The 26,219-nt window shown below is 51.7% G+C and overlaps 2 protein-coding genes across 6 annotated transcripts in view; one reads left to right on the top strand and one right to left on the bottom strand.

The window, feature by feature from the left end:
* Positions 1-1,721: 1,721 nt before the first annotated feature.
* Positions 1,722-12,162, top strand: PPP1R1A (protein phosphatase 1 regulatory inhibitor subunit 1A). Its single transcript, XM_024257206.3, has 7 exons — positions 1,722-1,977; positions 6,062-6,122; positions 7,134-7,171; positions 7,605-7,668; positions 8,268-8,423; positions 9,353-9,459; positions 10,011-12,162. The coding sequence occupies exons 1-7, from the start codon at positions 1,894-1,896 to the stop codon at positions 10,014-10,016; spliced, it is 516 nt and encodes a 171-aa protein (XP_024112974.2). The 5' UTR covers positions 1,722-1,893; the 3' UTR covers positions 10,017-12,162.
* PDE1B (phosphodiesterase 1B) overlaps positions 11,147-26,219 on the bottom strand; it is a 29,988-nt gene continuing 14,915 nt past the window's right edge. For 4 of the 5 annotated variants that reach the window (XM_024257204.3, XM_003778051.5, XM_009247840.4 and 1 more), the window contains 14 exons: positions 23,594-23,707; positions 21,293-21,475; positions 21,047-21,113; positions 20,297-20,413; positions 17,611-17,751; positions 17,104-17,204; positions 16,872-16,997; positions 16,643-16,744; positions 15,158-15,278; positions 14,744-14,825; positions 14,277-14,385; positions 13,678-13,808; positions 13,035-13,155; positions 11,147-12,531 (listed from right to left, as the gene is read on the bottom strand). In XM_024257204.3, coding sequence (XP_024112972.2) covers positions 13,052-13,155; positions 13,678-13,808; positions 14,277-14,385; positions 14,744-14,825; positions 15,158-15,278; positions 16,643-16,744; positions 16,872-16,997; positions 17,104-17,204; positions 17,611-17,751; positions 20,297-20,413; positions 21,047-21,113; positions 21,293-21,475; positions 23,594-23,707 — 1,498 coding nt within the window. In that variant the 3' untranslated portion in view covers positions 11,147-12,531; positions 13,035-13,051. Of the gene's footprint in view, positions 12,532-13,034; positions 13,156-13,677; positions 13,809-14,276; positions 14,386-14,743; positions 14,826-15,157; positions 15,279-16,642; positions 16,745-16,871; positions 16,998-17,103; positions 17,205-17,610; positions 17,752-20,296; positions 20,414-21,046; positions 21,114-21,292; positions 21,476-23,593; positions 23,708-23,973; positions 24,361-26,219 lie in introns of those variants that run through there. The other variant, XM_054528083.2, reaches the window with a different exon arrangement.

The following is a 26,219-nucleotide window of genomic DNA, read 5'->3' as shown; positions in this document are numbered from 1 at the left end:
ATATTTGGGATCCTGCTCTGTGGATGTGTGGTTAGGAGGTGGGGTGAGTAGGAAGGAGGCCAGAGCAAGCAACTGGGCCCTAATGGGCCAGGTATCTCCCTAGCCCCCAACCCTTATACTCTCTGCTTCAGGGCCGTCATGATCTCTTTCTCCACTGTCACTTCTTGTGGGGGGATCTGCGCAAAGGTTGGGAATGGAGACAGGGAAGCCCAACCAGCTGTTTTCCATCTGGCCCTGCCACACCAGAGAGCAAAGGGGCCCTGCAAGTGCAGGCTGGGTGTAAGGAGTCAATCCTGGAGTCCAAGTGACAGCAAAACAGGGGCCAGTTAACATGCAGACAGAGGTCCAGCTGGCCCACTGGGTCCCCATAACCCCAGCCTTACCCTGAGAAAACTGAGCCCGACATGTGTAAAAAGATATGGCTGGGGGGAGGGCAGGACAAGTTATTTTGGGAGGTTAGAGGGGAAGGGGCCTTGTGAAATCAAGGTCCGGGAAGGGCTGCCCAGGAGAGGAGGCAACTGAGAGGTGAGGCTGACACCTTAGAAGAGAAGATGATCATACGGTTCTCCAAGAACCAGGCATAAATCTGTATGGAACTTGCCAGTTGCTTGGTTTAAGGCTAAAGAGACAGACCCCTTCCCCTCTTCCAGGACTCTCTGTGCCCTGCTCCCCATCCCCAGTTGTTCTCTCCACCTTCTCCTCCGGAAAAGATGCATCCAGCCCTACCCCTCCCCAGTGCCCAGCACATCCCCTCCCCCGTCTAGTGATCCCCAGTCCTTAGACCGAGCACACCAGCTCCTGTGAATATCCTGTCTCCCTCACTGGCTCGTATTGACTGGCATCTTAGTCTTCCACCAAACTAGTCAGTTCTTCCCATAGTCTAACCTCCATTCCTTCAGTTACAGCAGCTCGTTTTCAATATCCTGCCAATAGTGAAATTAGAAACCAACCCTATCTGTAAACAAGCCACCCCACCAAAGGAGTTTCTCTCTCCATCCCCAGGCATTTTCCCCTTGCAGGCCTTTCACCTACTTTACCATCCCCTAATTTAGCAAGCAGAAAGTGAACTCGATTTCACAAGCAGGATTGGCTCCCCACCCTCGTTATTCCTTTTGCCGAGTCCCAGATGGTCCTCTCTCCCCAAGCCCTCCACCCACTCCCACAGGCACTTCAAGAGAAACGCGCCCTCCGGAGACCCTCTGAAGTCTTCAGTTTCCTCTCCCTGGCACTGTAGGAACACAGGACGGGTGTGCAGACTTCGTATTTCCCTCCAAGTTTTTACCTCCGCCTAGTGTTTTCCCTTCAAGGGAAAGTCCCTCTCGAAGTCTAACCTTAATCCCTCCTGCTGCATGCCTAAATCCCCTTTCCATCTTTTCTCTATAATACAACCCCCTTTAAAATCATAAATGCAATCTTCCTGTCGCGTTTACAGTCTCCTCTCCTGCAGCGCCCCTCTACTTTCCTGGCCCCGACAACCTGCTCCGGCTAGGAGAAGTTCTTCCTAGCCACTCCCCACCCCAACGCCCTGCCCAAAACTCCGAGGACACTGAGGTATCTGCCTGAGCTGTCCACTACGACGGCTCCCGGGCCACGCCCGGACTCGGCGGCCCGCGGGGCGGTGACCCCCGCAGCCGCCGGTGCAGCCACGACGGGGTTAAGGTTCCGGGCTGGGGGAGGGGGAGGGGGCCGGGAGGGGCGGGTGCGGAGCCAATCGGCGGCGGCAGAGTCCCCGGAGCCGCGAGCTGGGAGCGCTGTGCTGGGAGCCGGGAGCCGAGCGCGCCGGGCTGGGGCCGGGGCCGGAGCGGAGCGGAGAGGGAGCGCGCCCGCCCCAGCCCCGAGTCCCGCCGCCTTCCCTCCCGCCGCAGCGCGGGCCCAGCGGCCGCCGCCCCAGCCATGGAGCAAGACAGCAGCCCCCGAAAGATCCAGTTCACGGTCCCGCTGCTGGAGCCGCACCTTGACCCCGAGGCGGCGGAGCAGGTGCGGAGCAGGGCGGGGCGGCAGGGCACTCGCCCAGCCAAGGACGAGGGACCCCTGGACTGGTGGGACCCAGGATCCCTGCCTAGTCCTCCCTTAGCAGTGCGCCCTTTTGAGGACGAACGCTCAGTTTGCGGGGGGCGGGGGGGGTCTTCTGTCCCCTCCCCCACCGTCGGAGCCACATCTCGAATCTGTGCTTCTTTGAGACTGACCGAAGGAAGAGCGCCTCCACTCGATGACTGGCCCCGCGAGAGTCTCTCTCTTCCTCCCCAGCCCTGGGGGAGGGGGCCTGCTTGAGGACACGACCCCTCCCTCCTTAAACAACCCTGCATCCCCCACCCAGTCAACCCCCACTAGAGTTTCTGAGCTTGGTGGTGGCGCTGAAGGGAATCAGCAGCAGTGCGGGAGGGGCCTGGGGAGGGGTCGGTAATGGAGAGGGAGCCTGGAAGGGTGGGAGTTGGAAGAGGAGAAACAGCTCTCCCTGTCCACTCCTAACTGGGGGCCACCTTGCTGGGCTCCGAAAGTGGTAACAGGAAGGGACTGAGGACCACTGAGAGGGCTGGGGCTCCAGGGAGAGGGGAGAGGGGTGGTCGAGTTGTAGGCTGAGGCTCCCTTCTTCAAGTCTCCGCACATGGCCCTTATTCCCAACTCCTGCCCTTTGGAGTGGGGAGTCCAGGAGGGACTGAGCCAGCGGCACTGGGAGGCCAGAGGTGGAGTCTTTCCAGGGGCTGGGGTCCAAGCTGAACAATATGCAAGGGAGAAGCACTGTGACAGCCTTGGCTCAAGGGGTGGGAGTCCAGGGCCCTGGCCCAGCCTCCTAGCCTGGTCTATTTTTAGCTCAGAGCAGCCTGGCAGAGGGGGCAGTGTATGAGAGTGTGTGAGCAAGTGTATGCCTCGGTGACAGTGAGCGTATGTGTGGAGAGGGTGGCCACCCGTGGTCCTTACTACTCCTTGTTTGCCAAATATTTGCTTATTTGCCTATTGCTCCATCTCTTTGTAATCTCTGTCCATTTGCCTAGACATTCCCGTTCCTAAAGAATATCAATTTCCCACAAGGTCAGTTCTCTGTTCCTCCCAACAAGCTGCCAGGCTCTGGCTGGCCACCCCCAACCTGAAAAAAACTTTGTGACCTCTTGGGATGAGGTGGAGAGAGTGTTTTTTGTCATTTTTGTTGCTCCAGCTGTTTGGTAGAATAAGGTCTGATGTGAAGGGAAGGGGGCAGGGGTACACACTCTCCCTACCACTTCAGCTTCCCAATGTGGAGATAGGGTTAGGTACCTGCCTCTCTGTCCTCTCTCTGGCCTGGGGTGAGCCACCACCTCACAGCTCTAAGGTGTGACTACGGGAAGGATCTTGGTGAAGCCTCACAAATCTGTAGAGGATGAGGAGGATGGAGAGCCATCAGCATGGGTTGTGTTCCCTGGGAGTCAGGGGAAAGGCTGCTATGCCTGGAGGCAGGGCATCAGCCGGGATAACCTTAGACCCAGGAAAAAGGGCTCATGAGTCTGGACTGTGGAGGTTGGGGATGCAGTTCCAAGGAGAACTGCCTCCCACTGGCAGGACAGGGCCTGACACCTGTATCTGTTGGGTGTTGGAGGAGGCAGGTGTAGTAGGTGGGTAGGGAGGAGGAGGGGGAAGGCCAGCTGCTTCAGGGATCTAGGAGACAAGGGAGGGGCACAAGGCAATCCTGAGGAGTCAGAGGGAAAAAAGAGAGCCAGAACTTGGGCCTACTTTCACTAATCTTCAGAATTTGTGTCTCTCAGGCCTGAAATTCTTCCTGTGGCCTAACCTCAGCCCCTCCTGCTGTGTTAGGCAAAAAGCTCCAGGCTTGGCAGGTGCTCCTAACCCAGACCAACATGGGAGGGCAAAAGGAGTTGGAAGCTCTGAGTTATAGAGCATAGAGTGGCAGGCGGCGGAGGGGTGCCCACAGCTTCCAGATCCTTGGCGTGACTGCTTTGGAAAGAAATCCGAGGCGAAGTTATCACATGCTCCTGAGAGCTAGGATTTGGGATAGGTATGAGAAAAAGAAAAGAGACCGTCTACTTATTTCCCACTAGTTCAGGTGCCTGGGAGGTACCTCAGGAAATCTGACTTTCCTCATTTCTGCTGTAAGGATTATCACAATTCCCAAGGACTCTGAGTGCTTAGAAACCTTGTCCAAAGCAAAGGAATAGGTTAAGGAAGTGACTTGTCCAAGACCAGACAGCCCTGCTGCCCTCTGTCATACTTGCAGTCTCTTTCTTGGGCTGCCCACTCTGATGTTATCTCAACCCACTGATCACCACTCCACCCTCCCTGTCTCTTTCCTTCTTCTACCACCACCACACCCTGCCCCTCCAGGATGGAAAGAGGTAGAGGAGTCTTCTAGTTGAAGGATGGCCCCCACCCCATATACATGAAACAGATGGTCCCCAGCCCATGTGTATCAGGAATGTCCAGAGACGGCTCACAGTTTATGTCTGTGTGGCTCATCCATGTGCACACTTACACACATACACAAAGGACTGGTACTGCGGGGACCTTGAAATGTCACCAAAAACAGATGCCACTGAATTCTCCTGGGAAAATGATGCCCTACCCCCACACAACCCCATTCTGTGCATCCTGTTTCTTCTTTGGAAAGAGTTCCCCCCTCAGGCTTAAACAGCCCATCTTACCATAGCCAGTACCCCCCCCACTTTTCTGGGCATAGAGAGGGGCAGTGTTCACCTCTGTCATACCCCCACGGCCAGTGGTGATGATTCTAAATAATGGACACACAAAGATAAGGGTTTGATCATTCAGTGTCCTCACCCTACTCCTCTCAGCCCAGGATAATTTTAGCCCTTTTCCTAGCCGCATTTGCCTTCCCTCCCCACTGCTAACCTAGAGGGTCATCCTCTAACCCCCATCCTTTCACTTGCTTCCAAGCCTCTAAAGCCGCCAGAGAAAGGGGAAAAACTACACCTCCCAGGAGTCCTTGAACTGACTTCAACAACAATCAACTTTATTGGCAGCATGACAAAAAAACAACAGTGGGGGGAAAGGGGGCTCAGAGGCAGGGCAGTCAGTCAGCTTTATATGTTAATTTCTTAGACTAGGACCTGGAGCCTAGGATAAGATTTTTCAGCTAAGCTTTGGGCCCTGACCAGGGTCCTGCCTAGGGCTCCTCCTTGTATTGCTATTATATTTACCATGGCAAGGATTCCCCCAACCCCATTTCTTGACAAATCAGAAAGGCAATGTATCCAAGGATAGAGAGGACATTAGGGAGTGAGGGGCACAGTCCAGAGGAGATGCACATTCAGATCCTCCTCTGTGCTGTCCTCCCAGGCTGGGGGGCGCTTGAAAAGGATGCTCTCTCCAGGTGCTGTCACACAAAATGTTAGGGTCTGCTTGGGGAGTGGTTAGAACACTGAAAGAAAGCCCTGTGCCCTCTGAAGTTATTTCTGACCATTGATCCAGGATGGACGGAAGGACAGCAAGCCAGAGATCAATGCATTAGAGCAGATATGCTTAGGTGGAGAGCTGGGGCCAGGACCAGGGGGAGGTGGAGAGACAGAACAGGGGAATGGGGGCATGCAGGGAGGGGCGGTGGTCTTCTGGATCCTTAGGATTAGCTCTCCCCAGAGGAGGGGGAGGAGCCCAGGGATGTTCACCCTGGTTCACCAGTGTAACATGGCATTTTTTTTCAACTTTTATTTTAGATTCGGGGGGTACATGTGCAAGTTTGTTACAAAGGTTTATTACATGGTGCTGAAGTCTGGGGTATGATTGACCCAGAGAGTGAACATAGTACCCAATAGGTAGTTTTTCAGCCCTTGCCCTCCTCCCTCCCTGTCTTGTATTCCCCAGTGTCTATTGTTGCCATCTTTATGTCCACGAGTACTCAGTGTTTAGCTCCCACTTATAAGTGAGAACATGCAGTATTTGGTTTTCTGTTTCTGCATAAGTTTGTTTAGGATAATGGCCTCCAGCTGCATTAACATGGCATTTTTTGAGGTGTGTTAAGTAGGCTAGCCTGGATTATGTTACTGAGTGGTTTTGAGTGGGGCTTTGATGCTTCCACGTGTACTTGACCTCTTCCCCATTTCCCACCCTCCCTCAGATTCGGAGGCGCCGCCCCACCCCTGCCACCCTCGTGCTGACCAGTGACCAGTCATCCCCAGGTAAGCCAAAGGATAGGTTGCTGAAGCGCGTGGGGGCCACTATGGCAGCGGGTCCCAATGAGAAGATGGGCGCTAGATGGAAGAAGAACAGCTCTGAGAAGGCGGGGATGTCCTCAGTCCTGAAGGCAGGAAGGTGATGGCTGGATTGCAGAATATCCTTTGCTTTTGGAAAGATGGAGCAGTGCTAGGAAAGGGAGGGAGACCACCTGGCTCCTAAGCCCCCCAGGAATTAGGGTGGTCAACTGAGTGCTGGTTGCTGCGACAACAGCCTTCCAGGTTTCTCCAGCAACTGAGATGCTGCCACCCCCACCCCCAGAGGCAGTGTCAGCTGTGAGGGGGAGGGACCGCCTCCACCAGCTCTTCACAGCCCCCAGAGAGGGAGGGGAAGGTTAGAAGTAGCTCAGGGAGCAGCTGAGATTCTGGTCACCAGCATCCCCATCAAGGTCTGGGGAGAAAACAAGTTCTCAGAGAATGGTAGAGAGCTTGACAGGAGTGTGGAAGAGAGGGGGTCAGGCTAATAAGCTAGGCTGGGGTTCAGGATGCCGGAGTCTCCAGCTTGCCTCCAGCTATACCTTCCAGACCCTGCACAGAATAAATTGACTGTACTCTATCACTGTTCCCTCCTATGCAGGGCTTAGTTCTGGCTGACCCTGGGGTGGGGGAATGATTGGAAAGAGAAAGAGACATGGATACTTCAGAGGAAGAAAAAAAGCAAAAAGACTACAGATCCTGCCTTTGGGGATCTCCAGGTCTGAGGCAAAGATGCAGACGCAGATTGACCACAGAGCCAAGGACGGGACTAGATGCAGGGGGATGGAGGCAGTAGAAGCACAGGAGAGGAGCTTCGGGGAGGGAGTCTGGGGCAGCCATGAGGGCCAAGAGCCTGGGGGCAGATGTGAGGGACAGATCAGGAGGAGCATGGCTGCAGAATCCCCTCCCCTGAGAAGTCAGCTCTATGGGGATCCCTGGTTTCCTGTCCTTATCACCCTCTCCTTTCCCTGTTCCCTTCAGAGATAGATGAAGACCGGATCCCCAACCCACATCTCAAGGTGAGCTGGCCCATCCCACTAAGCCCAGCCCAAAGAACCCCCACATTCAGTAGGGGATTATTCCTTAAAATCCTGCCACCCATCTGTAGGATCTTTTTGACTCCCGCTTCCCTGTACCTCTACCCCCCAAATGTGCATGAGTGAACATATACACATGCACACCCCCCCCCCCCACACACACACACACACACACACACTCACATACACACACTCACAGTCTCCTTGCTCACCATTGTCGAGGTGGTTGGGGAAGCAGGCGTTTTCTTACCCCACTTTTTGAAGCTCACACCTACCCCAGGCTCCAATCCAAAAGCCCGGCAAGGCAGAGGAGGAAGGCAAGGGGGGCTGGAGGGCATGGGGGGCTAGAGGGCAAGGGAGGGGGCTGGAGAGCAAGGGGGGGCTGGCACCCATCTGTGCTCTGTGCCCTTCACAGTCCACTTTGGCAATGTCTCCACGGCAACGGAAGAAGATGACAAGGATCACACCCACAATGAAAGGTTTGCAAGACCCCTCCCATCCCTTTTTCTCCTCTGTGCCTGAAGCTGAAGAGGAGACCGAATGCCCTTTGGAAGGGAGGTCGTTAAATCTGCCTTTATTATGGTAGAACTGTTGCTAGACGAACTGAGGCTGAAATCCCAGTTTTGCCACTGACTAGCTGGGTGATCTGGGAGAAACTGCTTAACTTACTGAGCCTTGAATACTACCTCATTATGGCAGATAAAATAATATATGTGAACTCACCGGCACAGTGCACAACATGTACAAGATACTCAAATTTTCTTGAATCTAAATTGAGCCTTTCCACCTTCCCCCAGGGAAGACCATGTATCCCAGCAAGTGAAGAGTATCCCTTGTTCTTAAAGCCTCTTCTCCTATGCCTCCCTTATCTGTGAAAAAGAGTACTTTTTATGGTCTAGTTTTCATTCCTCCTTATTGCCAGCTAATGTCCCCTCCTTGTTCAGATCTCAGTGGATGGGAAAGTCAAACACCCAGCAATGTGTGCTGAGCCTTTAGTGGGGCTGTTGAATCTGGGGGCCCACAGGGGAGACGCTAGGCAGTCATATCCAGTGTTCCCTCCCTTTATCTGTGTCCCCAGAGCTCCAGATGATGGTTGAACATCACCTGGGGCAACAGCAGCAAGGAGAGGAACCTGAGGGGGCCGCTGAGAGCACAGGAACCCAGGAGTCCCACCCACCTGGGATCCCAGACACAGAAGTGGAGTCAAGGCTGGGCACCTCTGGGACAGCAAAAAGTATGTTCAGGCTGGGGAGCGCCCCAGGCATCCTATTTCCCAGTCCAGCAGGAGGCAAGCCTTACCCACTGCAGGGAGGGGAAAGAGTTGGAGCCTCGGAGAGGCCTAGTAGTAGGCAAAAACTGTCTCAAGGATATGGATCTGTTTGCATGTTCGGCATACATTTGAATCTTCACTTTTCCTTACTGAGTGACACCAAGCCCTCCCAACTTGAACCTCAGAGCCCCACTGTGGCTACATGGGGGAAACCCACCTTCATGGGAACAGCAATCACAGGCTAGAATCCTGGCTCTGCCACTTGCTACCTTACCAGCCGAGAGGCCTTGAACGACTTAACCTCAGGGTATAAGATGATAATGAGGGTGCCTGTTGCAGTGAGTTGTGTGTGACTATTAAATGAGACTGGCTCTTGGCACAGCACCTGACACATACAGAGCATGCAATAAGTGGAAGCTGGTAGCAGTGCGCTATGTCCCTTATCCTAGATATATTCCAGAATTCAGAACGCTTCCAATTTTATGAAGATACAGTACATAAACTGTGTATCGCATAGTATTCCCGGCAGAGAACCCTACAATCCAACACATAATATTTCTGCAATCCAGTGAATGGTCTCGCTAAGCAGAATAAAGACTAAAAATAGCCTCCTATGAGTTCATGTCGGGTTTAGACACATATTGAGTTTTGTTTTTTAAACTGTTTGTAGAGGGTTTATTCTTTTCAATTTGATTGAAGATTTTTTAAAAGTGAACCTATAGTAGTAATTGTGATCAAAGAAAACCCTGTTGGTCTTGCCTGATTGCACCCAACTTGGTCCTGGGGCCCTCTCAGGGGCCACTGGGGTATGGATGCAGTGAGGAGAAGCAGTTCCCTCCCCAACACCTTTATGAATGCCACCTCTTCCTCCCACCCCTATGTTCCCTCCCTAGAGCCTGCAGAATCCATCCCTAAAACTCAGGAGAGAGGCAGTAAGGAACCCAGCACAAAGGCACCCTCAACCCATATACCACCATTGGATTCCAAGGGAGCCAACTCGGTAAGACCCCAGGGCTGGGCTGCCAGGTCATAGGAGAGGAGGCTAATATTGTGGACAAAGGCAAGGGGCTAATATTTGGAGTCTAGGAAAAGGAAAACAAAGAACCAGCTTCAGTCCCTAAAAAGTTATTCTTTATGGTAAAAAGACTTGTATCTCCTCTGACAGACAAAAAGAAATGGATAGCTGCAGCAAGAAGGATTGAGATTAGACTTTGTGTAGGACTTCTGGCTCCTGGAATGGGTGAGAGCAGTAGGCCATGGATTTTTTGATAAAGGGGATTTGGAACCCGAAGGGAGATCCTCACCTGCCCAGCCGAAGTGGGCAGTGGCTCTCCCTGCCTGGAGGATGCATTGATGAGATAACTTCCTGAGCTTTGATTTCACAATCCGCAGCCCCCCGCATAGTCTGGACACAGGAAGGACTGCTCTCAGGCATCAGAACAAGCTTTCTGAGACATTAGATGTTGACAAATGGGATGGCCAGAAGGGGAAGGGACAAAATGGCCCTCTGGCCTCTCACCTTCTCTTTCTGTCCCCTTTCCCCCATAACAGGTCTGAGAGAGGAGGAGGTATCTTGGGATCAAGACTGCAGTTTGGGAATGCATGGACACCGGATTTGTTTCTTATTCCTTCACTTTTGGGGAAACTCTCTTGTTTTTAAAAGTGATAAATTTGGTGTTAGGTCCTTGGCACTTTCCTTCTTTCCCAACTGGGAGAATCCCTTCTCCCTGCCTTCTTGCCCTGCCGTCTCTGTAGCCCCCACCCTTCTGCCAAGCTGCCTCTGGGAAGGAAGAAACAGGAGATAGGCAGAAGCCTTGAGCAGGGAAGAGTTCTTCCCTTAGCCCTGACTTTACTTGCCGTGGGAAGAGAGATGAGGGTCAAATAGGTGGGAGGACTAACTTCCAAGAAGGAAGAAAAGCCCCAGGTTCTCTTTTCTTATTGAGGAACGATCCGACCACCTCACAGGCCTGCCCTGCAGCTGGAAGACTAGGCGCTCTAAGGCCTGTGCCGTGTCCAGCTGTGACTGTGCGGTGGGCTCCATCTGCTGGACAAAAGGGGAACTGCACCATGGCACTTGGCCCATGGGAAAGAGGGTGTGGTGGTGTGCGGATACCTCCTCGCCTGCCCTCCAAGCCTCAGCTGCCTTCCTTTTGGATTCCCAACCTTCAGGATGTGTTCCCTCTTCCAGCTGTGGGACCGCTGTCCCTTATTTCAACCCGTTAGCAACAATGGATAGAGAACACAGTGGCTATTAATGAAGAGGCCCATGCTGGAGACTGGAAGGGTTCCCTTGTCCTAGACATTGAGGGGCCCAGATAAGACAAAAACCAAGCATAAGAGAAGAAGCTGTCTCAGATCTCACGGCCAGGCCTCTCTCCTGCTGCCATTTTTGATTTTCCCAGGTAGTGGGAGAGAGGAAAGGAGGGAAGGCAAGATTCTTTCCCCCTCCCTGCTGAAGCATGTGGTACAGAGGAAAGAGCAGAGCCTGAGAAGCGTCAGGTCCCACTTCTGCCATGCAGCTACTGTGAGCCCTCGGGGCCTCCTCCTGGGCCTCAGCTTGCCCAGATACATACCTAAATATATATATATGAGGGAGAACGCCTCATCCAGATTTTGTCACGCTGGAAAGAGTGTATGTATGTGAAGATGCTTGGTCAACTTGCACCCAGTGAACACACACAGTCAGGCCTGGTCTCCCTTCTTTATTGTTCTCTGGCTATAGCAGGGGTCTGGAAGACCAAGGGCAAGGGTGAGTCACATGCGTCTCTGCCCTACTCGGGGTGGGGTAGGGTGGAAGTACCAGGGTAGCAGGTCTAAGAGACCATGGATGTGGATTTCGCATGAACAGGGCCCACTGTACAAATGCATGGTTGGTATTTACAAGAAAGAAGGAGGGCAGTCACCTGGACTTTGGCCTTTCCTGGGGCAAGGTGGGGGCAAGGAGGAGCCTGAGGAGAGGAAGGGGCACCGCGCCTGGCTGGGTTCTCTCCAGAGGACAGGAAGGCAGCAGCCCTGAGCCCCTCGTCCATCTGCCTTTCACCCACTACCCCTCACTTGTCTCAGGGGAGGAGCTTCTTAGTGCCTGCAGCTGGGCCAGTTCTGGGACGTGGAAAGGAGGGGACAGACCCTCTCTTTTAGCAACGCAGGATTACTCAGCCTCCCCAGGCACCCTTGACCCTAACCCAGCTGGTGTCGATACATTCTGAAGGTGCTTTGCTGGGGAGATCCTCAAAGCACTTTACAGACATTGGTCGGATGGAGCCTCCCAGCCCCAGGGGAGAGAAAGGAGGCAAAGGGCTCGGGACTCAGCCAGGGCAGGCGACAAGCCCCAGGGGCCCAGACCAGTCCCAAGGAAAGTCCCAGGAAAGGCCTCCCGCAGCCCCTGGTCACAATGGCTCCTTTTTCCCCAGTCACTATATCAGAAAGGGAGAGAAGGAAGATTGCAGAGGATCAGGCTGGAGATGGGGCCGAAGCAGCGCAATTCTGGGGTGAAGAGGATGTCCTACTCACCCCATTCCCAGGTCCTAGAAAGGTGCCATGCCCTGAAGGAACCCACTCCCCTCCCCACACATAGGGCTCTGAAAACCCCCAGCTTTCTATCCTGTTCCAGCCCTTCCCAGGGGAGGAAAAGGGGGACCCAGACCTGCCAGCTAAGATCTGGGGTGGGGGGCTGAGGGAACCCCCAAAATGTATTGCTTAGAAACTTGGAGGCAAAAAGGATGGGGGAGGTCCCAGGGGGCTGGCATCTCTGACCCTTCCCCAAGGCCCTGGGAAGCCTCCAGGTAGCTCCCCGCTCCCTGGCAGCCACGTGGACATGAAGAGAATCCAGAGGCTGAGGGATGGGCACAGTGACCATTGGGAGCCTGAAGTTCCCCAGTCTTGCTGCCGGGACATTAAAGTGCACCCCAGTGGGTGTCAGGTGGGGAGGGGCCCTTTCCCCAACCCCAAATCTCTGGCATTTGGCCTTCAGGTGAGTTGTTTCTTCCACGACCATGCTCCCTTGGAGCAGATGGGGGAGCCAGTCCTGATGGATGGTGCTGATGACATCAAACACTTTGGACTCAATGAAGACCTGGGGAAAGAGGGAGAAACTTCAGTGCCCTGAGCTTTGCCTTCACCTCCAACCTGACCTTCCTTCTCCAAGTCCTGATCCCCACTCAGTCCCGAGTAGAGTTGTGGAAAAAATGCCCTTCAGAAGGGTGCCTAGCCAAGGGGGTGAATAGGGGCTGAAGTCGAAGTCACGTTCAGCTGCCCTCACTAAGCCGTGTGCCCTGGCTGGGCTCCTTTTCCCTAACCCTCCCTGAGGTGCAGTGCAGGTTAGCTGTCACCTGGCATGGGCCCACCCTGTTCTGCTGCTGTTCTGAGAAACTACCTCCTTTGTTCCTGCAGGGACTTGGGTGGGAGGATTTCCCTGCTCCACCCACACTTTGGCTCCATTCTATGTCTTCACTCACTCCATTTTACCGCTCAAAAGAGGGAGAGAGAATGTCACATCCACTGGAGCCCAGAGACGACCCAACAAAGATGCCATGATAGACACCAGCTCTCCTACACCCTCCACTACAACAGGCTCACCTGGGCCAGCCCCAGGGCTAATCCAGATTCCCATTTTGGTTGTGTTCATCTTCGGCAGGGGATGGGGGGGCCTCTTCTTCACAGGGGGACAGCTCGTCAATGGACATCTGGTTAGTGACGCCTGTAGAGGAGCATAAAGGAGGCTGAGCTTAGGCCAAGAAGTATTCTTCCCCAGAACCCAAAGAGTATGTGGAGAAATGTAAGGGATTCTCATCCATCAGCCTGCCTTCAAGCTGAGCTACATACAACCCATCCCCACTTGGGAAGAGCCTCTCTAGCCTTGCTAAAACTCAGAACCCTCAACACCACCCTACCACCCCCTCACACAGGAAGAGATTTCCCAGCCAGTGCCACCAAATTAGCCAGATCTACAGGGGCACCATTTAGAGGGACCACAGTGTGCACAGGGACCCTTGGGTTGTGGAATATCTGACTGTCTCTATCATCTCTACGACCCCATTCTTAGAACATTCCAAGCCACTCAGCCAGTCTTTCCTGTGATCTAACTGGTCTGATCAGCTCCATTCCCAACTCAAGGAGTCCGGCGAAGGGTTTCCCCAGGGGCTTAAGAAAAATGGACCTCCTAGTGCTCCATGATCCACCCACACAAGTTCTCACCCCTACGCTCTGCCATGGTACCCACCACTTGCTGCCCGTTCCTTCCACTTCTGCTTGTTCTCCTGAATGCGCTTGACCCAGGTGGAACGAAAGCTGGCCACATCAGGGTTGGGGTCTCCCACTTCCACATCCAGAGAGGGCTGGCGCCACTGAAAGCTAGAAGCAGAACCCCCCAACAGCCCCAAGAGGTAAGCCCCAGCCCATTCCAGAACCACCTTAGCCCTGGGAGTGCAGGACATGGAAGACCAGGAGAAGGTTCAGGGAACTTCATCTTCCTCTTTTCCTCTACTAGATACTCCCCAAGTCCCTGTCCCTCTCCCCCTCATTTCACCCCTCCCTCTCCACATCTTCCCTCCTGGTAGAAGGAAAATTAAAACAAGATTAGCCAGAAGGCAGAAAGACAGCTAATGGAAGAAACAAAAATATGGTGAAGGGGAGCATAGGTACAGGTCACACCCTTCTGATCCCATCCTTCTGCCCCGACAGCAGAGGGACTCCCAAGCTTGAAGCAGCCTGCCTCCCCACCACCCCACCATGGCTGTGAGTCAGTCCTCTGTGAGTCCAGATCCCTCCCTACCACTGCCTTCCTGAACCAGGATATCTGGTTACCCCAGCCACCCTCACCTGGGCTGGTTTTTAGACTTGGAGTCCTCATCCGCCAGGGGCTGAACACTCTTCTCTGCCACGTCAGTCAGCACAGAGAATGTGGGCTCCACAATGAAGTCGATGAACCCTGCAGTGGAGGAGCAATGCCGCAGAGATGTCTTACTGTTATCTGGAGGGCTAGGCAGAGCATGCAGCTGGCATGGCCAGGACCCCTGGCTGCTTATGAAAGAGGATGGAGAGGTAACCTGAGGCTGAAAACTTCCCAATGCAGGGCAGGCTTTGGGATGATGTCTTGGTGCCCCAGAGAGCTCCTCCCTGCCATTGCAGCCCCCTGGCCTCCTATCCCAGGACCCCATGCTCTAGCACAGTAGGCTTTCCTCTACAGGAAGAATGGTTTGGGGGGTTGAGGACTTGGAGCAATCCTGACCCAGGCAGCATCTTTTCCCCCTCCCAGTCCTCCCCTTCCTGCAGGAGAGGACACTCACCTATCTGAGACTGTGCCACTAGAGTGGAAGTGCGGTCACAGAGTGGAGAAAAGGGCAGGCCCAACTCTGCCTCCTTGTCACCCTAGAGGAGAAAACAGGGTAGGAAAGCTGGAGAGGATACCTCAGACCTACCAGATCTGGGGTACAGGTGGCAGGTGGCGGGGGTGGGGGGTTGTTGTGTGAAATTTCTGCACCATTGACCTGGAAATTAGTAATATGCAAATAAAATATATGCAAATGAAATGCAACTATTGTTAGGCTTTTAGGATAATGGGATTTTACCCCAAGGATTTGGGATCAGGTCAGAGACTACAGGTAGCAAAAGGAAGATGTGGAATAGGAGTGGGGAACTTGGAGGGCAAAAGGGGAGAGAAGGCCCCCATAGGCACAGGGAAGGCAAAGATGCCACGCTACCTGACGGAAGAATTCCTCCATGAGGGCCTTGGTCCAACGGCTGTGGACCAACCACTGCTTGGTTGGGTGGCTGATGTCAGCAGCATGGAGCAGTAGAGATAGGGCCTTGGGCTTGTCAATCCTGGTTGGGGCAGATGGCAAGGGAAGGGAGACTGATCTTTTAGGAAAAGGAAGTTAGGACCATTCCCTAACTTCCAATGCACACCCTATCACATAACTTCTTCCTTTTTTTTCTTTTTTTTGAGACAGGGTCTCACTCTGTTGCCCGGGCTGGCTGCAGTGGCACAATCTCAGCTCACTGCAACCTCTGTCACCTGGATTCGAGTGATTCTCCCACCTCAGCCTCCTGAATAGCTGGGACTACAGGCGTGCATGCCACCACACCCAGCTAATTTTTGTATTTTTTTGGCAGAGACAGTGTTTCACCATGTTGGCCAGGCTGGTCTCAAATTCCTGACCTCAAGCTATCCACCTGCCTCGGCCTCCCAAAGTGCTGGAATTATAGGCATGAGCCACCACGCCCGGCTTCACATAACTTCAAACACCCTCCAAAGCTACACACATACCCTACACACAGACACACACACACTTATATGTGTTTAGGTAGCAGCACAGGTTAGTAGCTGAGAGCCCAGGCTCTTAGAATCAAAGGGCCTGCCTGGGTTCACATCTATACCTACCACATGTTAGCTGTGTGACACTGAGCAAGTTACTTAAAATTTCCATATTTCATTTTCTTCAACTCTGAAATGGAAATAACAACCCTACCACATATTGAGTGGTTCTGAGAATTAAGTGACAAACAACAAATAAGTATTCAGGAGAGTGTCCAGCACATAATAAGTGCTCAGTAGATATTATTTAAAATAGTAATAATTATTATTATACTCTCAACAATGACCCGCTGTGACACTGCATCCCACACATAAACACCATACACAGAGATTAACACACACCTTCAGGACACACACACAGTCCACTCTCACACACATTTATACATTCCCACTCACTTCTAAGCAACATTAGATGTAATTATGGCATTTGTCCTACGCATTTTTTTAAACCTCATATGACTCTCCCAATAACCCTATGAGACTAGGAACTAGGGGCAAGCTGTTGTGGGGGGAGGTGTATCATTTTCACCATTTCAGAGGTAATAAAACTGGGGCAGAAGGGTTGAATGAATTTTCCAACATTCTAGAGTAAGCCTGTCCCAGAGCTGCGATGAGAACCCCCATCTTAGATTCCCAGCCCAAAGCACTCTCCAGTGGATCAGCTGCCAAGGCTGTGAGTAAACGTAAGGACACACACACACACACACACACACACACACACTCTTACACAGAGATGCAGTCTGATACCTGAAGCCAATGGAGTCTCTACAGTGAGGTAAAGACCTGGCACACCAACTACCCTTGTGTATACCCCCCAGTTCATACACCCCTCCCTCTGGCCTGGCCCCAGCCACACCCCACCAGATGCCACCTCTCCAGCTGTTGCAAGGCTGTCTTCATGGTCTTCACTTGCTGGAAATGGCAGGACATGTCTGTGGCCAACACCATCTCAATGACCAGGGCTCGGAGTTCTCTGAGTGGACATAAAAAGAGAAGCAATCAGCCCCCTCAGCGCTGCTGGGCAGGAGGTCCAGGAAGTGGAAAATGGAGTTTGTGGTAAGGGAGTCTCTTAGGGATGCCAAGTACTGGCTTCTGCTCACACAAACTCATCCTTGGTGAGGTTGATGAAAATGTTCATCTCATCATCCTGCATCAATCGGAAAACAGAGCTGATGTGGTGATTCTCCAGCACTGAACGATCATTGTACAGGATGGCACATTCCGACCTACAAAGCCAAAGGTCATCATGACCACCCCCTGTAAGGAGGGACTCCGGCAACCTCCCCACCTCCGCTTGGCCCCTCCTGCCCCTGCCACATCCCCACCCCTCACTTGGTCTGGATGTGGAAGCTGTTGGTAGTGCCCGTGTGCTCATAATCATGGATAGCTGCAGCAAAGATGATGGCCAGGAGCTCAATCTCCGACAGGCAGTGCTACAGGAGGAAAGAGAAAGAATGAGAGAGGGGTGACGCCTGCTGGTCACTGCCCAAGAACTTCCACACACAGGCTAGATCACGCATCCCATCCCTTCCATGCTTCCAGGCCAGCTCTTGGTTAATGCAGCCAGGTTTCTCAGCTCCTGGAATGGCCAAGGACCTTCCTCCATCCGAAACTGCAACATTCCCACTGCATCCCAGCACATGTCCCTAGCACTGTCCAATGAGTTTTAGTCTACCTGGGAATTCTCTAGAGTGAGTTAATCCAGTTTGACTCTGTAAAGGCTTTGGAGTACCCAAGAAGAACCAACGAAGAGAAATGGAAATGGGAGTACGGTCTAGACCTCCCAGTTCTGTAGCCATAGGCCCTGAATCACAGAAGAATCATCTCCAGGGCACCTACCACCATCCCTGTGCGGAGCAAGAAGCAATGGACTGTCTGGGTAACATCGGCTGCGTGGATCTGGTTGTGGTAAGGATTCTTGTACTTCCCATAGCCTGTCTCCAAGGCATCCAGGAAACTCATCAAAAACACAGTGGGAATCTGCGGGGGGTTGGGGGAAATGGAGATATATTAAGGATCCACAGGAATGGTGGTGACTACGGACCAAGATCAACAACTTTCTTTAGAAGGCAGCGTGGCATAGGGAGAGAGCACAGGACCTAGTTAGGTGAACCTGGCTCATCTCCTGCCTCTACCACCTGCTGGCTGTGCAACCTTGGGCAAGTCACATGCCTCTCTGTGCCTCAGATACTTAATTGCAGAATGAAGATAATACCACCTACCTGGAAATTAATGAGATAAGTACAAGGCATTTAGTAAATGCTCTCTAAAGAATAGCTATAATTATTATTATTTCCCTGGAGATTTCAAAGAAAATGAAAGAAAGCTTCCCTCCTACCTTCCAAACACCCCACTCCATCCCCACATCCAAAACCATGAAGAAGGGCTCAGAAGTAAGGGAATGAAGAAGATGACCTAGAGAGGACTCTTCCAGCCAGATGTGGGTTACCCTCTCCTTTGAGAAGCCCTCCCTGACCACTTACCCTCTACATGCACCAGTACCCGCACCCTCAGTCCCACAGAACACACACAAAAGCACCAGGAGCCAGAGCTCTGTCCAGCTACTCTGAATTTGGTCCCTGTCTCTGTGTATGTCCTTAGGGTATGTCTGCCTCCTTCAAAAGGCTCAAGGCTCTCAGAGGACAGGACTGGTGATCTGTCCCTGAATCTCTTGAGGCTAGGAGGGGACGAAGGTTCAGGACTCGGGAGGTTTCTGTAGAGATGAGCAATACAGTGACAGAGACACAGAAGAAGCACCACTAGTCAGTCAGACCCTAACATCCTCCACCCGCACCCCTGGAGGGCTGTGCCCCAAATTCAGGAAATTTTAAAGGACTGTTTCCATGACAACTGCCCTTGCTTTTGCGTTGCCATGGCGTCCCTGGAGGGAAGGGAAGAAAAAGGGAGGAGTAGGGGAGGGGCTAGGTGCCCGGAAAGAGAATGTGGAGTTTGAGAAGGGCAGCTGCTACTGGCCCTGCCATCAGAGAAAACTAAAACAAGAAGCACCCCCTCCTTCCTCTAACTGCCTTGGAGCAAAGCAGACTGGGACTGGGCCAAACCTAACCCAAAACAGCTACTCTTGAGGTCCCCCAAACCCAGTCCTTCCAGGTAAGGAGGCAGAGTTTAGGAGAATCTAGTGACTGAAGTCTGAGAGCCAGTTTGGGGAAACATGAGCTGGGAAAAGTCTTAGGAAAAAGACAGCCCTACTATTCTCTGTCCTGGAGAGGGCAGGATTGGAAAGAAGAAAGTAAAATTGCAGAACAGGCTTCTGGAAGGCACTTAAGAAAATTTCAACTGAGCATCTCAGGAAAGTTTTGGAAACTCCCTAGGGAGTTGTAAAAGGAGGAGTCGGCCGGGCGCAGTGGCTCACGCCTGTAATCCCAGCACTTTGGGAGGCCGAGACAGGGGGATCACGAGGTCAGGAGATCGAGACCATCCTGGCTAACACAGTGAAACCCCATCTCTACTAAAAATACAAAAAATTAGCCGGGCATGGTGGTGGACGCCTGTAGTCCCAGCTACTTGGGAGGCTGAGGCAGGAGAATGGCGTGAACCCAGGAGGTGGAGATTGCAGTGAGCCGGGATTGTGCTCCTGCACTCCAGCCTGGGCAACAGTGCAAGACTCCGTCTCAAAAAACAAAAAACAAAAAACAAAAAAAAAGGAGGAGTCAAGGGTGAAGGAAGGGCTCACATGCACAGATAATTTGTTCTAGTGAAGTGGAGGCAGAGGATGGATGGAATGACCTCCCGAAGCCGGCCTGGGAGGGGACCCTCCACCTGGACTCCTTTGACCGCCCCTCTCTATGGCCCTTCAGATCATCCATGTTTCCCTTCACCTTTAACATCTACTGCTCCCCAAAGTGCTGACCCAATATCCCCATTATGGCTCTTCAACCTTCCTCACCCTCTACTTCCAAATGTGATTTGTCCATGTGAAAGTGTTTTGTTTTTTTCCTGGCACTTTTTCCCTCCCAAAAGATGCTCCCTCCTGGTACAGGATCTAGGGAGGACTTTAATCTCACATAATTCTTCCCATCCAGACAAGCTGAAGAGCAAATGAAGTTCACACACCGTCCCCCTGTCATACAAGCCCACCCCAGCCCTGTCAAGAGCTGACCTTCTCCATATAATTCCTTACACAGAGACCAGAACTGGGGGACGGGGGAGGGAGTGGCCAATTTTATCCAGGAAACACATGGTTTCTAGTCCCAAAGGGCACTGGCTGACAGCATCTGAACTCCAGGCCTCCAGTGTCCACACTGCAAGTCAGCCTAGAGAGGACAAGTTGGGGGAAGAAAGCAAAGCGGGAGAGAGCAGAATCCCAGGCTAGATGGTTGCAGACCGAGAATCTCCCCCTAGGCAACAAGTGAAAGAAAGGCTAGGCTGGGCGTGGGCATGGGGAGACTTCCCTGATGTTGAGACTGAGTGAGGGGATCTATGGAATCTGTTTGTTGGGAGGCTTTTAGAACAGGCATGAGAGGAGTGGAGAATACTGCCTGGAGGTAGAGGTAGGATGCTGCCCAACCTTGAAGCGGCTGATGAGGTTATGCCGAGTCAGCAACTCAAAAACAATGGTCCTCAGGGCATGGTCATCTGCTGCCCGGTTCAAGGAAAAGACATCAAAGCACCAGAGATCCAGGTTCTGTGGAGAAACAATAGATTATGTTGCTTTCCAGCAGCAGCAGCAAGGGTTGAAGTTAGACTTCAAGAAGGACTTCCCATGAGTACAAAGTCTTGGTAAATAGGAAAGCAAAGAAATGGTGAAGTGTGCCTCTTTCTTCCCATATATCTCTCAGTATGGGAGAGACAGGAAGGCAGGAGTTTGCTCCTATACTGGGCAAAAGCAGTTTTGATAAATGTGGGAACAACAGTTAAAAGGGAAGGCAGGCCGGGCACAGTGGCTCACGCCTGTAATTCCAATACTTTGGGAGGCCGAGGTGGGCAGAACACTTGAGGTCAAGAGTTCGAGACCAGCCTGGCCAACATGGTGAAACCCCATCTCTACTAAAACTACAAAAATTAGCTGGGCATGGTGGCGGGCACCTGTAATCCCAGCTACTCAGGAGGCTGAGGCAGGAGAATCACTTGCAGGGAGGCAGAGGTTGCAGTGAGCCGAGATCATGCCACTGCACTCCAGCCTGAGTGACAAGAGCGAGACTCCATTTCAAAAAAAAAAAAAAGGAAGGCAAAAATCATGCCATAAACAGGGTCTAGAAGTCCCAGTGGCTATTCCATCCCCTAACCTTCTCCTCTTTCCCAAAAACCCAGAGATTACCTTGAGACAGTTGAGAACCGCAGTAGAGTAAGTGGGGCCCACAGAGGTGTATGTTCTCCGGAACATCCTAAGAGAGAACAATGAGAAGAAGCCCACATATGAAGGTCTGGGAGTGGGGGTCTGGCCAGCTGGGGATGTGGGGATGAGCCATGGGATCATACGGCTGGTGGTCATGGAAGACCAGGGTGGCTGGGAAAGAGGGGCACAGCTAAAGGCAGAGAGAGGTTGAGTGTGGGCGAGCCTCACCGTTCCACGAAGATCCCAGCCTGCACAGCGTGCACAATGCTTCGGAACTTGGGCTTCTCCTCTGCTCGGCGGCCTTTGGCCCGGGCCTGCTGGGTGAAGGTGGAGGCCAGCCAGTCCCGCACCTCCGAAGGCACGGCATCTGACCGCAGCTCCTGCAGCTCGTCCTCCGTGTCCAAGATTTGCCTGAGACCCCAGAAGGGGAGTCACAGAGGAAAGACAGCAGGTGCTTCCACAGCCTAGAGACCCTGTACCCAGCCATACCCCACATTTAGTAACTCTCATGCCAGCTCTCTGTCTTCAACCCTGTTTCCTTTCTTTTTCTATATCTTTTTATTTCTTTATCTAACATCTCCAATAATGAAACAGGTCTCCATGTGAGGTAGTGAGCATCCCAACTATGGAAGTGTTTAAGCAGGAAATGGAACGCATCTTTCAGGGATGCTATAGAGCAGCACCATCAATAGAAATAAAATGCAAGCCACATATATGAAATTTTAAATTGTCTAGTAGGCCACATTAAAAAGGAAAAGAGAAACAGGTGAAATTCACTTTAATGATAATTTTTTTTTTGAGATGGAGTCTCACTCCGTTGCCCAGGCTGGAGTGCAGTGGCGCGATCTTGACTCACTGCAACCTCCGCCTCCCAGGTTCAAGCGATTCTCCTGCCTCAGCCTCCTGAGTAGCTGGGATTACAGGTGCCTACCACCACGCCAGGCTGGTCTTGAACTCCTGACCTCAGTTGATCCATCCGCCTCCGCCTCCCAAAGTGCTGGGATTATAGGCGTGAGCCACCGTGCCCAGCAATAAATTTTATTTTACCTAATACCTCCAAAATATCATTTCAACATGAAACCAAGTGTGTGTGTGTGTGTGTGTGTGTTCGTGTGTGTGTGTGTATTTTTAGACAGGGTCTCACTTTATCGCCCAGACTGGAGTGCAGTGGTGTGATCACAGCTCACTGCAATCTTAACCTCCCCAGATTCAGGTGATCCTCCCCCCTCAGCCTCCCAAGTAGCTGGGACTACAGGTGCACATCACCATGCCCAGCTAATTCTTTAATTTTTTGTAGAGACAGGGTTTCATCATGTTGCCCAGGCTGGTCTCGAATTCCTGGGCTCAAGCAATCAGCCTGCCTCAACTTCCCAAAGTGCTAGGATTACAGGCATGAGCCATCACGCCCAGCCTTATAAAATATATTCATGAGATATCGGCTGGGCGGGGTAGCTCACGCCTGTAATCCCAGGACTTTGGGAGGCCAAGGTGGGCAGATCACCTGAGGTCGGGAGTTTGAGACCAGCCTGACCAACATGGAGAAACCCCATCTCTACTAAAAATACAAAAGTTAGCTGGGCGTAGTGGCACATGCCTGTAATCCCAGCTACTCAGGAGGCTGAGGCAGGAGAATTGCTTGAACCCCGGAGGCAGAGGTTGCAGTGAGCCAAGATTGCACCATTGCCCTGCAGCCTGGGCAACAAGAGTAAACTCTGTCTCAAAACAAAAAAAAAATAAAAATAAATAAATATATATATATATGAATATCTTACATTCTTTTTTCTAAGTCTTTGAAATCCATCATGTATTTTATGTACACATCTCAGTTCACACTTGCCACATTTGAGGTGCTCAATAGCCACCCAGAATGGTGGCTCCGATGTTAGGCAGCACACATCTAGAGGTATTCCACAGTGGAATAGATGAGCTTTAAGGTCCCTTCCAACTCTGAAGCAGTCTTCTGTCCTTCTTGATATCTGTGTTTGTCTCTATCTCTGCATCTCTATGTCTGCCTCTGCTTCTTTATCTCTTACCACTATTTCTCCCTGGATACCTGGAGCTCTTTTTTTATTTTTTTATTTTTTATTATTTTTTTTTTTTTTTTTTGAGACAGGGTCTTGCTCTGTCACCCAGGCTGGAGTGCAGCAGCGCAATCTCAGCTCACTGCAACCTCTGCCTCCTGAGCTCAAGCCATCCTTTCACCTCAGCCTCCCAAGTAGCTAGAACTACAGGAGCATGCCACCACGCCTGGCTAATTTTTTTTTTTTTTTTTTTTTGTAGAGACAGGGTCTTGCCATGTTGCCCAGGCTGGTCTCAAACTCCTGGGCTCAAAGAATCCACCCATCTTGGTCTCCAAAGTGCTAGGATTACAGGTGTGAGCCACTACCTAGAGCTCTTTATATCTGGTCCACCCTCTATCTTTTTTCCGGTCTCTGTCCATGCCATATGTGTCTATCTTTGTCTTAACCCTTCTCTCTGGAACACTATGTCTGACATCTTTCTCCTTCTCTGTCTGTCGGTCTCTCTCACCGTGTCTCATCTATGTAGACGGCTTCCAGTAGAGAAGCTGTGTACTCCAGGTTTTTCTTCAGCTCCTCGATGTTTATCTCCCCATTCTCCAACTGCTTCACCATGTAGCGCAGCCTGCAGGGAGCAGATACAGAGAGGCTGCTTAGGCACAGCTACCTTATCATGAGAACAGGATACTCCCTAATAAGGTACATTTTACAGAAACATCCTCAGTCTTTCGTAAATAGTTAATCATTCTAACATTAATAATAATAGCAGCTAATGTTTCTTTTTTAATCTCAGGCTATTGCCACTGCCTGTATTAAGTTTATCTACACCCAAAGTTTAATGCCAGGTTTTCCTGACTCCACCATCCCCACCACCATCTGACTTCTCGAAACCTGCTCTTTAGTCAGTGCTTAGTCTTGTTTAAAATGCCCGGGCCCAGCAGAATTAGGCAGCTACAAGCCCTGGAGTGATGTTTTTAGGATGATCTGTTTCATAGCCTGAATAACCAAGAGTTGAAACTGCTTATTTCCCCCATAGGAGAGGGCTTTGGGATCAATAGCAATCAAGATGGCCCCCAAGAGTATTTCACTGTCTCTTGGTCACGGTGTGGGGGGTGGGGGTTACATGTCCACAGCCCCTCTGTGCCTGGCAGGGATGGCAAAAGCACAGAACAAAGACAAATCTGAATGCTTTCGCCTGGCCTCTCTCCATGCAGGCAAAGCTAATGGATTATGATTCCAGAATCCATCAACCAGGACAAAGCCGGGTTAACCCCTGCCTTTCCAGTCTTACACCAGAGAGAACCTCTGACAGAGTTACTGTACCCACCCCCTGCCTCTGTCCCCACTGAAGCTTCTTCCAGGATAAAAGTGGTGGGGTGGGCCCAGGGATCCCATTCACTGGATGCTTTGCCTGAAGGAACAATCACCTCATGTTTTACACTTATGAATTCTGGGGTTTGTTGATTAACTGGGAGACTTCTTAGAAGCCTGGTGAGTTCAGCCCAGGCAGTCACAAAGCAAACAAAGCTCTTCAGATGGTGATGTTAATGAAAGCAGTTAAACATTCCTTTCTCTTCTTTCCCTCACGCTGCCCCACCCACCTAAAACCAATCCGGGGCTGAAATGGTGGCCATCATAATTCCCCACTGAGAGGGGCTTCAAAAACCCGAGGTCACCCTATGAGTCAGGGAGGAGAAGAGAATGAGTCAGGGATCAGAGGCTGAAATTAGCATCAATTCCCAGGGATGCCGGGGGAGGGAGAACAATGGCGTTCCTGAACAGAAGTAGCTCTAGAATCCCGGGGTCTCGGCAGCTTTGGAATGGGGTGCCCAAAATAGCCAGCCCCAGGAAGCATCACAGGCCAGTTCTCACCTCAGGGCCTAGCAGTCCTGGATGACACGTCTGAGAGCAAATGGGACAGAAGGGAAAGTGGCAAAGAAGTTGGAGGATGGCACTGCAGCCTCCTTGGTTGGCTATCCTCAAATCTCACTTTCAGCCTTCCTGCTGCACCATCTCCATGTGGAAACAGCAGGTTGTTTAACAAGTAAGAGGATGATTTTAGTAAAGCTCAGCCCCAGCTCCAGCTTCATTAGGGAGGAGGAATAGAGGCGAGATATATCATAAAAGGCTTTCCCAGCTAAATGAGCTGGAAAGGGGCTATGAGCCAGTGTCTCCCAGAGTACCCCGCCCAGAGATCACAGAACAAAGAGGTATGCTTTGCCTTTGGTGCCCAGGCACAAGCTGGGGCTTCCCTCTGCCGATCAGTCCCCATAGCCAGGGACCCTCAAATCTGGGGACATAAAACCCAAAAAGGAAGGAAGGCCTCTTCTTCTGCCTATAGTTCTCTCTCTCCCCCAGATTCCCGCCCCAGCCTTCTGCTTCATTCGGCCCTTTTTACAAAACTTTCCCCAGGGGTCAATGCCCATCACCAAAGTTCTTCCAGTTCCCTTCTCGACCCACCTTTTGAAACCCACATCCCAGCACTGGCTCCCAAAGTGAGCAGCCACACCCACGGCACTCATTTGCATGCATTTGCATAATCGCTAACAATGCTGCCAGCTCTACATTTTTAAAAGCATTTTCTCCTACATTATCTCATTTTATCCTCACAATGGGCCTATGAAGAAGGGAGGCGGGGAAGGAATTGCCATTTCCATTTACAATGCAGAAACCAAGGCTCAGGAGGCAGCTTTGGTGAGATGTATCCAGCAGCAGCACCAGTCTGGGAGGCAGGAATCCTGGATTCAAAGTTAGTACTTCCTGCTGTGAGCCTTCGAGCAAGTCACTAACTCTTAATCAGTACTTTTTAAAATGTGGTCTGTAGCCCACCAGCATCAGAATCACCTTGGATCCATGTAAAAAATATAGATTCTAGGTCTCATTCCACAGCTGCTGAATCAGTATTTCTGAGGATACAGTCCAGGGATCTGCTTTTTTTTTTTTTTTTACTTTGAGACAGGATCTCACTTTGTCACCCAGGCTGGAGTGCATTTGCACAACTGCCTCCACCTGCTGGGTTTAATCAGTCCTCCTGCCTCAGCCTCCTGAGTAGCTAGGACTACAGGCATGTGCTACCATGCCCGGCTAATTTTTTTCATTTTTTGTAGAGATGAGGTCCTGCTATGTTGCCCAGGTTG

The sequence above is a fragment of the Pongo abelii genome, chromosome 10 (assembly GCF_028885655.2).
Source record: "Pongo abelii isolate AG06213 chromosome 10, NHGRI_mPonAbe1-v2.0_pri, whole genome shotgun sequence".
Taxonomy (NCBI): Eukaryota; Metazoa; Chordata; class Mammalia; order Primates; family Hominidae; genus Pongo; species Pongo abelii.
This window is presented reverse-complemented; position numbering and strand designations above follow the sequence as displayed.